Raw genomic sequence first — 13,382 nt, forward strand, 5'->3', positions numbered from 1 at the left:
GGCTTGGTCAAATGATCATATGGCCTTTCTGGTTGTTCTCAATTGCAGGAAGGCTCACAGTCTGCTAGTGTTTCCAGAATCGGGGCAATAGGAAACCAAACTGTGTCCAAGCCACATCAAGCTTACTAGTTACAATGAAACTCTCTCCATGGCCTGTTACTCACAGGAGTGAATGAAATAGTAATTCTGTTGCTTTCTTTAGGTTAAAACAGTTTTTCTGCCCTTCAGATTTGGTCAGACAGGCAGGTAGAAAAAGCATAAGTGAAGGACTCGGGCTTGCTGCCGAGGGATAGGGAAGCAGAAGGTGAGGACAGAGGCTGTGGGCATCCGTTCCCAGGTTGTTCTTTCTTTCCATCCCCTGCTTTGGTGTCCATTTCATTTCTGCTTCATGTTCTGAATAGCCCGAAAGAAAGGAGAGAGGCCATGTCCCAGGTAGACATCTTAGTTTCCACTCTATGTATCCCAGAACTTGCCGCCCCTAGGCTTACAGACGGGCAGTGGCTGCCGACTTCCTAGGGTTTCCGAGGCAGTCTTCTCTCAGAGAGAGCATAATTCCCTCTTCCATCACAGCCCGGTGCCAGCCGGCTCCGCCAGCTCGGCGGGCTCTGCCAGTGTCTTTTCTCTTTATGGAAGTTCCTTCAGAGTCCAACTTAAATGACCTTAAATGACCTTGCTGATGTCAAAGGCCACATGGCATTGTGCCACAAGGTAAGTGGCCTCTTGCAAAAGGAGGGGTGATTTCTTCTTGGGGAGGCTGCATGCCTCCACCATGCGCACCCTTCTCACACTGGTCCCAGAGCTCTTTGCCAGTCCCTTTCCCTATGGCAAGACTATTTTAACGTCTTCAGGATGGAAAATCTTTGTCCTTTCTGGCCACCCTTCATTTGCACATGTATATCTGTGTAAAGGCAGTTTAAAGACGGTGTAAGGATAAGAAGTTCTGCTGAAGAGTAAACCTCTGAGCTGCCACTTGATGACCAGGCTTGGAAATGTTGGGTGGAACCCTAATGCCTGGGTCATTGCTATTGAATACTCCACTTTTCCTTGTTCAGGAAGAAACACTGAAATGGCTACTCCCTGCTCCTGGCATTTGTAAACAGTCATCTGGGTGAAATTAGGTAATGCATCTTAAAGAGTTAGAAAGCACCAAATTTCCTTATTTGCCCTCTGCTTCTAGTTTCCCTGAATATCTGACCAGAGCAAGAGTCAACCTTGGCTCTGGCAAACCCGGGGAGTACAGCCTGCAAGGGGTACACCCTTATCCTGGAAGTAGACAGAAGCACTGTGCACCTTAAATGCTAGTAGCCTATGCTAAAAACAATGGGGGGGGGTGGGACTGAAAATCTACACAGCCCCACCCCACACCCTTCAATCAGAACCTTCCAGCCTGTCCAGTTTTAACACTGTAATACAATCGTTCACAGACTCATATTAGTTTTTATTCATAGTTATCCTTGGTTGTTGGTAGCACATTTATACATTTAAGGTTATAAATCTAGGATGAAGCATCATTTTGTACTATACCCGTTCTCATCCTCTGGCCTCACAGAACAAGAGATTCAGTGACAAAAGATAGCTTGTGCATGGCATAGAAAAAACACCAGCTGGGGCCCAGATGGCTCAACAAACACAAGGACCGGAGTTCCATCCACAGCATCTACATTAAAAAAAAAAAAAAAAAAAAAAAAAAAAAAAAGAAAGAAAGAAAGAAAGAAAGAAAGAAAGCAGAGAGAAGCTGCTTACTGGTGCTCTCTGGCCTGACAGCCTGGCCTATTGGGCGCAGTCCAGTCCAATGAGAGACGCTGTCCCAAAAACACAAAGTGCATGGAGGAGTGATAACTGAGGTTGACCTCAGGCATCGACACACAAGAGCACCTTTCTGCAGTTGCACCCAGCCCCCCACCCATACATGGACACATGAATGTACACAGACACACAAAACACTAAACCCTTTAGTATAATCACTGATAAAGGATACAGTCTTCCAGTGAACCAAAACAAGAGCAAAAACCAAATGTTTGGGTGAATTAGTATGGGTGAATTGACCTCCCTAGGTGGCCGTGATGCCATCTAAATCACACCCCAGTAGAACATTAGCTAATGGTGGCCTCACAGTGACCCAAAGGAGAGACATTTGTGGCAGGCATAGGGAGCCCTATGATCCCTCTCTCCCCTTTGGACAAAGAGCTGTGGAGAGGCCCTTTGATCATTCATTGCTGACAGTGCTCCCCAGAGAATGGCTCATGGAGAGTGCTCCCCAGAGAATGGCTCATGGAGAGTGCTCCCCAGAGAATGGCTCATGGAGAGTGCTCTCCAGAGAATGGCTCATGCCTCCAGAAGGCACAGGCTTCTTCCAGTGTTCCTCTGATTATACAGATTAGAAAAGCTCCAAGCAAGTGCTAATGTGTCCTTAACAGTTTTCTCCCACATCTGCTGATTGCTGGTTGTTTAGGAAAGCAGGTGTGGCATGGTTTGGGGCAATCAGCAGAGAACTGGCAACGTTTAGTGAGGAGCAGAGAGCAGTTAAATGGATCCTGAGATCACAGCCAGGGTCTCCACGTTTCTGCGAATGGGTCAAGGGGAGCAGTTTCTCTGTTTCTCTTTCAGTTCGTGGAAGGCTGTACAGAGCTTGGGAGCAGAACAAAGCCAGAGCAAGTGGAGAGTAAATGGCTCGTTTGAGGCTGCAGTTCTTTTCTTTCTCTGCTCTGTTCACTATACCTGGTGATGGCTCCAAGTAGAGAAGTCTGAACAGGAGCCATGCATAAGATGTCTCCAGATACGTCAGTACCTAGTCTGCAGCTAGCATTCTTGTCTGTAGCTATAGCATCAGAACAATGGAGTGACGTTAAACAGAGTCCTTAATGTGACTTGTCCTTGCTTTCTGAACCCATCCCTCAGTGACCAGGCTAGCCTTTGAATCTGTCACCAACACTTGACAACTTTATGAATAGGTCTGATTTATAGGTTAATTCTGTTTTATCCCAACCCAACCCAAGCACTGTTTTATTCTGGGCTCCACACTAGTATTCTCATACCCCCTACACACACACACACACACACACACACACACACACACACACACACACACACACACACACACTGTTAACCATCTGGTCAGCTGGAGGGGAGTTTGCTGCTGATCTCTGCCTCCAGCCACCTCCAGGATAAATTTATGTTATATTTATTGCAATAGCTATTTACAGAGAGAATCTGCCAGACATTCATGGGAACAAGGTGAATTTCAGGTGACATGCTGGCAGGGAAAAATAAATAAATAAATAAATAAATAAATAAGTCAGGCCAGAGCACAGTGAAGACCAGCTGATGATGGCCTTACTGCCTCATGGGGAAGTCAGGGTAGCCTCGTCCTAAGTTGGGGCTTTTGCATTCACACAGGTTACACGAAATATCCATGATATCTTAACCATACAGTGAGGGTAACATTGCCCTCTACAGAGTTTCATGTGAGGGATAAATTAATATTGTATATAAAGTACTTGCCATATACAGAACGTCAGATAATCAGTAAAAGTTGTCTTTTTAAATTAGCATAAAAATGTCCCATTTTTTTTGCCAAACCAGCTGTTTCAGACTGCAATGGTTGAGGGGTCAGAGTTGATGCCTCTCTAGCCTGTGATTTTTGTCTTCACCATGTAGCACTCCAGCCCCAGATGACTGCTGGCCCTGGCTTCCTTACTAGACTCCACTCTTCCTGCTTTGTGGCAGAGCAGCACACAAGCTGTCCTTTCCCCAGGGCGTGGGTGTAGCCTGCTCTTTCTGCCTGAGTTCTTTTCTTGGTCTTTGCTCAGGGTTTAGTCTCTCCTTAAATATCTTCTCCTCAAGTGACTTACTCGGAGTATCTGAAGAGTTCTTCAGTATTGTCCATTCTCCTTTGTCACTGTCTAGCATCTACTTCTCCTTCTAGACTATAATGTTTGTGATCTTTTCTGCCTTTGTCCACATTTATATTCCAAATCCCTAGATTTAGGTCAGCTACAAAGCTAATGCTCAATAAGTACTTGTTGGGTGAGTAAATTAATGGATAGTGTACTGGCTGGTTTTTGTGTGTCAATTTGATATAAACTGGAGTTACCACAGAGAAAGGAGCCTCCCTTGAGGAAACGCCTCCATGAGGTCCAGCTGTGAGGCATTTTCTTATTAGTGATCAAGGAAGAGAGGGCCCATTGTGGGTGGTGTCATCCCTGGCCCAGCCCATTGTGGGTGGTGCCATCCCTGGGCTGGTAGACCTGGGTTCTATAAGAAAGCAGGCTGAGCAAGCCAGGGAAAGCAAGCCAGTAAGTAACATCCCTCCATGGCTTCTGTGTTCACTCCTACCTCCAAGTTTCTGCCCTGATTGAGTTCCAGTCCTTACTTCCTTTGCTGATGAATAGCAATGTGGAAGTGTAAGCTGAATAAACTCTTTTTTCCTCAACTTGCTTCTTGGTCATGATGTTTTGTGCAGGAATAGAAACCCTGACTAAGACAGATAGTATGATATATTTAGGTGATGATACATTCCCTATGAGCACCTTCATAAATATCTAGGTTCTCCTTTTTACTTTTTCATAGTAGGTGCATGTGTGTACCTATGCATATGCATGTACTCATATGAACAGGAATATGTATGTGTGAGTGGCCAAAGGCCAACCTCAGATGACATTTCTCAATTGTCCACCTTGTTTTTTGAGACAGGATCTCTTAATGACTTAAAGGTTGCCAAGTAAGCTAGGCTGGCCGGCCAGCAAGCTCAGAGGTTGGTCTGTTCCCTCATTCCCTAAACTGGGATTACAAACACATAGCATCACACTCCACTTTTTATTTGGATTCTCGGGGATCAAACTCATTTCCTCATGCTTGTGCACTTTACTTAATCCCATTCCTAAGTCTTCCCTGTGAAGCCATACCAATCTATATAGGTATTGATCACTCAGGACCCGCTCACGTTACCCATGTGACAGATACCTTGTCAGGTAAGCAAAAGCTTAGATGACCTTCTGGAATGTGGTGAGGGGGTGAACAGTAAGAGAGGAGGACTTGCTCAGGGAAGAGTCTTGTAAGTTGGTATTTGAAAGGTAATTGGGAGCTCTCTAGGGAAAGGTGAGGTTGGCGTGGGCAAATACAGGGACATGGAGGGATGAGAGGCAAGTATAACACAGAAGGAAACTAAAGGCAGGTGGGAGAAGAGGGAGCCACATGTCTGTTGTATGGGGTGATAGCCACTGTGACACAGGAGATCTGGGGAAAAGAAGAGGTGGTATTAAGATCTCGTCTTGTTTCGTGGCTGAGTCACTTCCAGTGTGGTTCACTAAGGGGCCAGGATGAACTCTGCTGAGACAAGTGGGCTTTGCTCAGGCAGAGACTTGGGATGTGAGTGGTTAGGAAGTGAGGCCGGGGGAAGTGGTACTCGGCTCCCTGAAGTCACATGGTACTCAGTGGGATGCCCTAGTGTGAGGCTGCCATGAACAGTACTTGGCTCTACTGTCCAGTTACCAGCATGGCTGTGGCTTGAGGAACATAGTACTTACTCCCCAGGTTAAGGCTATCGAATTTCGTAATTTTGAAACTGGGTTAGGGTGGCAATGGTAACTAAGACGGTCAGAGAAGCAAAGCCAGGGCTAACAGTTGAGTAACATTAAGTGTGTGAGTAATGAACAGAAGGGGGCTGGAGTGAAGATCCAAGCCTCCTGCACAGACACAGCCTTGTACCTGGTAGAACCATTTGTGAGGACGGGCTTCAGTCGTGGGCTTCTCAGCCATTGTCCTTGCTAAGCATTAGGTAGGAGGCCACTAAGAGTTGAAAGGGTCAGTTGTCACGTGACTATTTATTTCTTCCTCATCTGCCTACGAGCTAAGACCTTCCTCGCCTGCATCTGTCAGACCTGGCACCATCCTGAGTTCATATGGTCAAGAGGTGACCCTGGGGGTGTCAGATGTGGGTGGAGCCTAGAGATCTTCGAAGAAACAGCCAGGAAATTGAAATAAAGCTACCGATGGTTAGCTGCAAGCATGTTCAACTGTATCTGTAGGACTCTGGCAGAGCCTCTGAGGAAGCATACATATCTGGTTCTTGCCAGTAAGTACTTCTTGACATCAGCAATAGTGCTTGGGTTTATTGGGTGCATATGGGGTAGTTCTCCAGGTGAGGCAGTCTCTAGATGATCTTTTCTCCAGTTCCTGCTCCTTTATTTGTCCCATTATTTCTTCCTGTGAACGATTTGTTCTTCCTTCTAAGAAGGACTAAGGCATCCACTTTCTGGCCTTCCTTCTCTTTGAGCTTCATAAATTCTGTGAATGGTTTCTTGGGTATTCTGAGCTTTTTAGGCTAGTATCCGCTTATAAGTGAGTACATACCATGAGTGCTCTTTTGTGACTGGATTACCTCACTCAAGATGATAGCTTAAAGTTCCATCCATTTGCCTAGCTATTGGACTGAACATGAGGACCCCAATGAAGGTGCTAGAGAAAGGATTGAAGGAGCTGAAAGGGTTTGCAACCTCATGGGAAGAACACCGTTATCAACCAACCAAACCCTCCACAACTCTCATGGACTAAAACACCAACCATTGAGCACATATGGAGAGACCCATGGCTCCAGTTGTATATGTAGCAGAGGATGGCAGTGTCTGGCATCAATGTGAGAAGACACCTTAGGTCCAGTGAGGGCATGTTTTTCCAATGTAGGGGAAAGCCAAGTCACTGGGGTGGAGAGGGTGATTGGGAGAGTGTGCACCTTCAAGGGTACACCTTTGTGGAGACAAGTTGAGGGGGAGTGAAGGGGATAACATTTGAAATGTAGATACAGAGAGTATCCAATAAAATAATTTTTTAAAGGAAATGAAAAAAACACAGGAAAAAAAAATGACGTGAAGCTACCAGGTCAGATCAGTGGTGAACAGATGCCGCCGTGAGTTCATTGCAGATCAACAGAAGGGAACACCCAGGAAGGTGGCACTTCCGCAGTGTCTGAGCTCAGGCAGCAGTGCCTGGGAAAGGCTGTGCACAGCCCTTCAGGTAAACTCCATAGGCCGAGAGGCAGTGTCCCCAGTCTGCAGAGTCAGAGGCATTTCATAAGGACAGAAATCCTACCATGCCTGTGCTAGCGACAGAGGGTTTCTTTCTCTAAGAAATGAGAAGGTGACAGAGACAGTGTGCTTATTGGTTCCCTGTTGCTTTCTTTGATGTAGTTCTGTGGCACATGCGGTTTATTAATATGCATCTCATGTCTGATTTAGGCAAAGTGAATCTTTAAACTCTGACACATCACACCCAAGGGAAGCGATGTCATTGGTCATGAAAGGGACTCTCAGGCCTCATCCCAGAACAACTTTCCTCAAAATACTTGGTCAGTCTCCCCCAATTCAGCATTTTCTAGTAAGCATCCAGGGTGAGGATGAACATCACTAAGGCTAAAGGAAGCCATGTCACAAGCAGTGGAAACGCTTTTTTGAGACATCACACATGCACTGGATGCCAACAGCTCCTGTGACATATAATGAACCAGGCAGTGAAGACTCTAGAATCAAGTACAAGAAGCAGCTGATCAATATTCCGGCCATTCGGTATATACATTTATGGTGTCTGGGTCTGAGAGGCCTGGAGAGTCTGTGAGCAGTTCCTGGCTCAGTTTGAAGGAATGGTGATTTATCACGTGTTAGGAAGCTTGCCAGAGGGACCCTGAGGGACCCAGGCCCCAGTTTGGAAGCAAGGGGAGGAAGAGAAAGCCATAGGGGGCGGGGCACAGGGGCCCCTTTATAGCGTTCATGGAGGGTGGGAAGTGGGGAAACCACTCCATTTCCCCTTCGAAAAGGATGTAACAGCCTACTGCTCCCACGTCCACTTTTTTTTCTTTTTTGATGGTAAACAACACAGAATTCTATATCAAAAGTTTGTTTTGGACCAAGAAGTGCCTTATAAAGGCAAACTGCCTCAGGGGAAGGTGGGCCCTGAATAAGCTAGATTGGTAAAATGGTCTGAGCCAGAGGACAGGAGGCTGGGAACAGGAGCCTGTGGAGGAGAGCAGGTACCAGTGAGAGGGAGCAATTTGTGGGGAGATGTGCGGACCCTGGCAGCTTCCAGAGGTGGGTGGCACTGAGCTTCGAGTGCCCGTAGGCAGCCTTGGCTGACCTTGCCATCTTCTTGTAATCAATGCAGGTGTCAGCTAGGGTGACCATGTCACTGCTCTGACATAAGTTCTGCCCTTAGTCCCCACAGTAATGGCCCTGGACCTTGGCCTCTCAAGCACTGACCGTGCTGATTCTGGTCCTACTATGTGCCTCTGCGGCATTTGACACTAACCACAGCACACCCCTCCTAATTCTCACTCACCTCTGCATTTTGTCATGAGTCTTCTCTCCATTTTGCTGTGTTCTCTTAGCTGTCAGCATTCATATCAGTTACATCTGTGACTCAGTAGATGTCTCTTTTCACCCTGTTTCCATTGGGTGATCCCACCCAGTTCTTCACACATGGGCTCATATCCATTCAGGGAAGTGCCGCTCAGCAAGTGCAGGCACTGGGCACTACCCAAACCCAAATCTCCACCCCAGGTCTTTCTTTTAGTCTCCAGCCATATATTAGGTCATCTTCAGAATGTCACAAATGTATGAAAAACATCATTTATAGTAACATTACTTAGGATATATAATACAAAGAATTGTCAGGCCGAGTCTTTTTGAGAGAGGGCTTTTGGAGAAAACAGTTCACTGAGAGTGTAATTTCCAGAAGAAATGTGTAAGAGGGTGAGACTAGAGTTAGGGCAGGGGCAGGCCAGAAGAGCACGTGGTCTTAGCTGTAGCCTCACCAGAGGTCTGCACGGCTCTGAGCCCTCATCACTGGTTACAAGGCACACATGTGTAAGAGGGATCCTGTCTAGCCATACAGTGGAGTCGTAACTACCCTGCTTTGTCTGGGAAAAGTGGCAGGAACAGCCAAGGGCTGTTCTCTTGGGAAGGCTTCGGGCTCATCCTGATGTCTGCAAGTCTCATGGAGCTAGAGAATGGGCACCGTGATCAATAAAGTGTTCCCGCAAAGGTGACCAGCAGCTCCTTATAAGATTAAGATGGGCTTTACTACATGTTTGGTTCTACTGTGAGTAATTTATATATACTTATTAACTTACTAGCCCTTTAAGGTAATTAGTGCTGTTTATACAGTTTACAGTGGGGGAACTGAGGCTTTGCTATGTTAAAAGGTGCTTGCTCCAGAGCCTACAATAAGTCCACGGTGGAGCATTCTGAATATGGAGATTACACATGTGTGCTACTATACCTGCATGGGATTTCACTTCCTCCACTTTGGGCCTTTGCACTCACTGCAGAACGGTGATTATTCCCTGGGACTCTTTTACCTCTTTCAAGTTCTCCAATTCAATCCCTTCGTTGCTACTCCTCACCTGCGCTTGGTGTCAGAGTCGTAGGCATAGAAGGACATGGGGGTCTGAGCATAGGCTTCACAGCCCATGTGCTCAGCCTTGCATTTCTGCTGAGCTTATTGTCAGTCATATAACTTTATGCAAATGCCAAGCTGCAATCCTATCATCTCTACAGAGAGACAGAGAGGATAAAGTGAAATAATGTGTAGTAAGTGCCCAGGGTTCCTGGCACAGAATAAACACAAAATAAATTATGTACAGTGGGGAGAGGGAACTTGTAGAATCCACCTCCAGTAGATAGACAGGGCATCAAGGGCAACCCCATCCCACAGTCAAAAACTCTGACCCAGAACTCTTCCTGCCTAAAAGAACTGCAGGGACAAAAGTGGAGAAGAGACTGAGGGAAAAGAGATTCAGTAACAGGCACAAAGTGGGACCCATCTCAAGGGGAGGCTCCAATGATGCTATGATATACTTAGAGACAGTAGCTCAGTGTGGCATGGCTACCCTCCAAGAGGCCCGACCAGCAGCTGACTGAGACAGATGCAGATACTTACTCTCAAGCAATGGTCTAAAGTTAGGGACTCCTGTGGTTGAATTAGGGAAAGGCTGGAAGAAGCTGAGGAAGAGGTTGACCCCATAGGAAGACCAGCAGTCTCAACTAACCTGGACTTCCAAGATCTCTCAGACACTGAGCCACCAACCAAGCAGCATACACCAGCTGGTCCGAGGCCTCCAACACATATTCAGCAGAGGACGGCCTGGTCTGGCCTCAGTGAGAGAAGATGCACCTAACCCTTGAGAAACTTGAGGCCCCAGGAACTGGGGAAGCCTGGTGGGATATAGGGGATTTCGGGGTGTGGGGACATCCTCTTGGAGATGGGGGAAGAGGAATGGAATGAGGAACTGTCAAAGGGCAGAATAGGAGGGGGATAATGACTGGACTGTTAAAAAATTATTAAAGATAAAGTCCCTCTACTCCCCCCTCAGGTGTGCATAGCAGACAGATAAAGCACCCTGGGAGATTTGGCTGTTTTCACAGAAAGCATCAACAGGAGAGCTTCATTAACTGTCAAAGAAGACAAAGTGCCAACTCCTTTCTGTTGGTGTTCAGGGTTTAAGGAGAAACAGATTTCTCCTTTCTTCTGTGCTACCCAGGGAGTGGCCCACCTAACGGGGGCCTGAGCAAGCTGTCATGCATGGGGGACACTCACACAAGTCCCATGAACTGAGACATCCTTCTAGTCATTGGTTGACATTTAATGATGAAGCCTTAAAAAAAAAAGTTTGTTTTCTTTTGTGGCCACAGCCTGGCAATGGTGACCTTATCAGGATGAGCAGCTCTAAGCAAGTGTGATGTGGTGAAGAGTTTAACTCACACAACAATTTACACACATTCCATTTGGGAGAGATGATATTAGATGAAAACCCCCCAAGGAAATATACTAGTCTATAGAGAAATGGTTTAAAAATAAGTGGGTGGGAAAAATAAAAGAAGGAAGAACCCCTGAGATATCACTGATTCTCACCTCATTTTTTTCATTTAATTTTGAGGAATTACAGTTGAGGCTTAGGTGTTTAAGGGAAATTTTATTTAAGTCAAATAGTGGTTTCTTGGTTCCTTTGAGCTGCTTATATTTTATTTTCAAGATGGTCAGTCTCTCTCCAGTTGGTCCAGATGTCAACAGCTACTGCCCCATCCCAACAACGTCCACTGTGAGGCCCATCATGTGGAGTGTGAGGTAGCTGGGGGCTTCCTCACAAGTCACCCCTGTTATCCTCTAGGTGGTGAGCATTTCTCAGCAGCCTAGGTTTTAAAGTTGGCATATACTTTGAATTACATGTGATTCATTTTAAAAATGATGCTGGCAAGCATATGCTACTAATGCCTCATAGGCAATCATTTGGCAAAATTGGCCCAGAGCATTCATTGGAAAAGATGCTCTGGTTCCATTTGTATGAGGTGTACCAGTGTCTGTCTTGGGTGGGCACAAGATAGGTGTGATCTTTAAGGAGCTGTGGAATCCCTGTCTTCAGGGAGCTCTAAATGAAATGAGGAATCATGGATCCTCCTAGGAAAAAGAAGGGGAAATAAAAACCAAGAGAGAAATCAGGTGCAGTCTGAGCACCCACGTGATAAACTTCTAAGTGCAACTGACTATTAGAGAAGACATAGATATTTGCTTAGGGCTGAGAGGAAGCAGGTGCTGGGGCCCTGGATCAGATGAACCAAGCACAGGAGGGGTATAATGAATAATTATTAAAAAATTTTTGATGCACTGTTTCTACCCCCCTTTAACCATTTATGTTCCCAGATGAAACAGTCTTTATGTTTTCAAATATGCCTTAGGCAGCCCAATAGCTGGGCAATTGCTTACCCTCCATGCTGTTAGAATCTACTTTTTTATTGATAACCCTAAGCCATCACTCACTAATTACTATGTTCTATCTGGGATGCTCTTAGCTCTAATTGGCCAGCCCACATGGCCACATTTTCTTTACTCATACCCCCAGGGCAGCTCTCTCTCTCCCTCCTGGTCATTGTTTTCCATGGCAGCTTTTTCTTTTTAATTAAAAAAATGTAAGTTATTTTTATTACACTTCAAATGTTGTCCCCTTCCTTGTTTCCCCTCAGCAAACTCCCTATTCCACTCCCCTCCCCCTGTCTTTATCAGGGTGCTCCCCCACCCACCACCAACCTACTCCCCACTCACTGCCCTAACATTCCCCTACACTGGGGCATCAAGCCTTCACAAGACCAAGGGCCACCCCTCCCACTGATGCCAGATAAGGCCATCCTCTGCTGCATATGCAGCTGAAGCCATGGGTCCCTCCATGTATACTCTTTTTTTGGTTGATGGTTTAGTCCTTGGGAGCTATGGGGGGGATCTGGTTGGTTGATATTATTGTTCTTCCTATGGGGTTGCAAATCCCTTCAGCTCCTTCAGTCCTTCCCTTAACTCTTTCATTGGGGTCCCCATACTCAGTCTGATGGTTGGCTGCAAGCACCTGTATCTGTATTGGAAATCAAGAGGGCCCCAGGACCCAACAGGGATGACATTAGTTGAAATATCCAACAAAGGAGAAAGAGAACTTATAGAGACCATATGGAAAGTTTAAACCCAGCCCCCAGTTGAGAGAAATTTTAACCCAGAATTGCTCCTGTCTAAAGGAAATACTGGGACAGGCCTATCTGGGGATCCATCCCATATGCAGCCACCAAAACCAGTCACTATTGCTGATGCCAAGAAGTGCTTGCTGACAGGAGCCTGATATAGCTGTCTCCTGAGAGGCTCTGAGCCTTACTAATACATTTTCCCACTCCCCCTCCATTGCTATAAACCTCTGTTCAATTTCCTGACCCTTTGTACATCTCCCCTGTCTCCTCCTACACTTGATCCATGGCTTTTTCTCCCTCCTTTCCATCCTCTCCTCTCTCACCCAAGCCTACTAAAATTCAACCCCACCTATCTCTCCTCTGCCCAGCTATTGGCTGCTGGCATCTTTATCCACCAATTAGAATTAACTTGGGGACCAGGTCCCAAGCTAAGTGTAGACTCCAGGTATCCCCCCACACACACACACACTTAACATTACAATAGACAACAAAAAACAAAACTTGAACAGAGGAGTGTTGGGGACAGACCTTTTAGATGGTTAGAAAAATGACAAAAGTTGAGAGGGTGATCCAAGTCGGGAAGATGCGAATCTCCTGATAACGTTTTTTGCTTGTGTGCATTAGTCTCTGCTGCCCAATGACCAGGTCTAAACTATGATCTCCCCACAGTGAGGACGTTTGCAAACGTGGCTTCACAGTCATCATCGACATGCGGGGCTCCAAGTGGGACCTCATTAAGCCCCTCCTCAAGACGCTGCAGGAAGCCTTTCCCGCCGAGATCCATGTGGCCCTCATCATCAAGCCTGACAACTTCTGGCAGAAGCAGAAGACCAACTTTGGCAGCTCCAAATTCATCTTTGAGGTGAGGCGCAGCCCTTGTTGGCCTCTTTCTGC

At 46.3% G+C, this 13,382-nt stretch overlaps 1 protein-coding gene across 6 annotated transcripts in view; it reads left to right on the forward strand.

The window, feature by feature from the left end:
• Nucleotides 1-13,382, forward strand: part of KALRN (kalirin RhoGEF kinase) — a gene marked incomplete at both ends in the record, with an annotated part of 525,758 nt that overhangs the window by 143,485 nt on the left and 368,891 nt on the right. For all 6 annotated transcript variants that reach the window (XM_080919241.1, XM_080919243.1, XM_080919247.1 and 3 more), the window contains one exon: nt 13,158-13,350. In XM_080919241.1, the coding sequence (XP_080775367.1) occupies nt 13,158-13,350 (193 nt within the window). The remainder of the gene's footprint in view (nt 1-13,157; nt 13,351-13,382) is intronic.

Source organism: Micromys minutus (assembly GCF_963924665.1).
Source record: "Micromys minutus genome assembly, chromosome: 7".
NCBI lineage: Eukaryota > Metazoa > Chordata > Mammalia > Rodentia > Muridae > Micromys > Micromys minutus.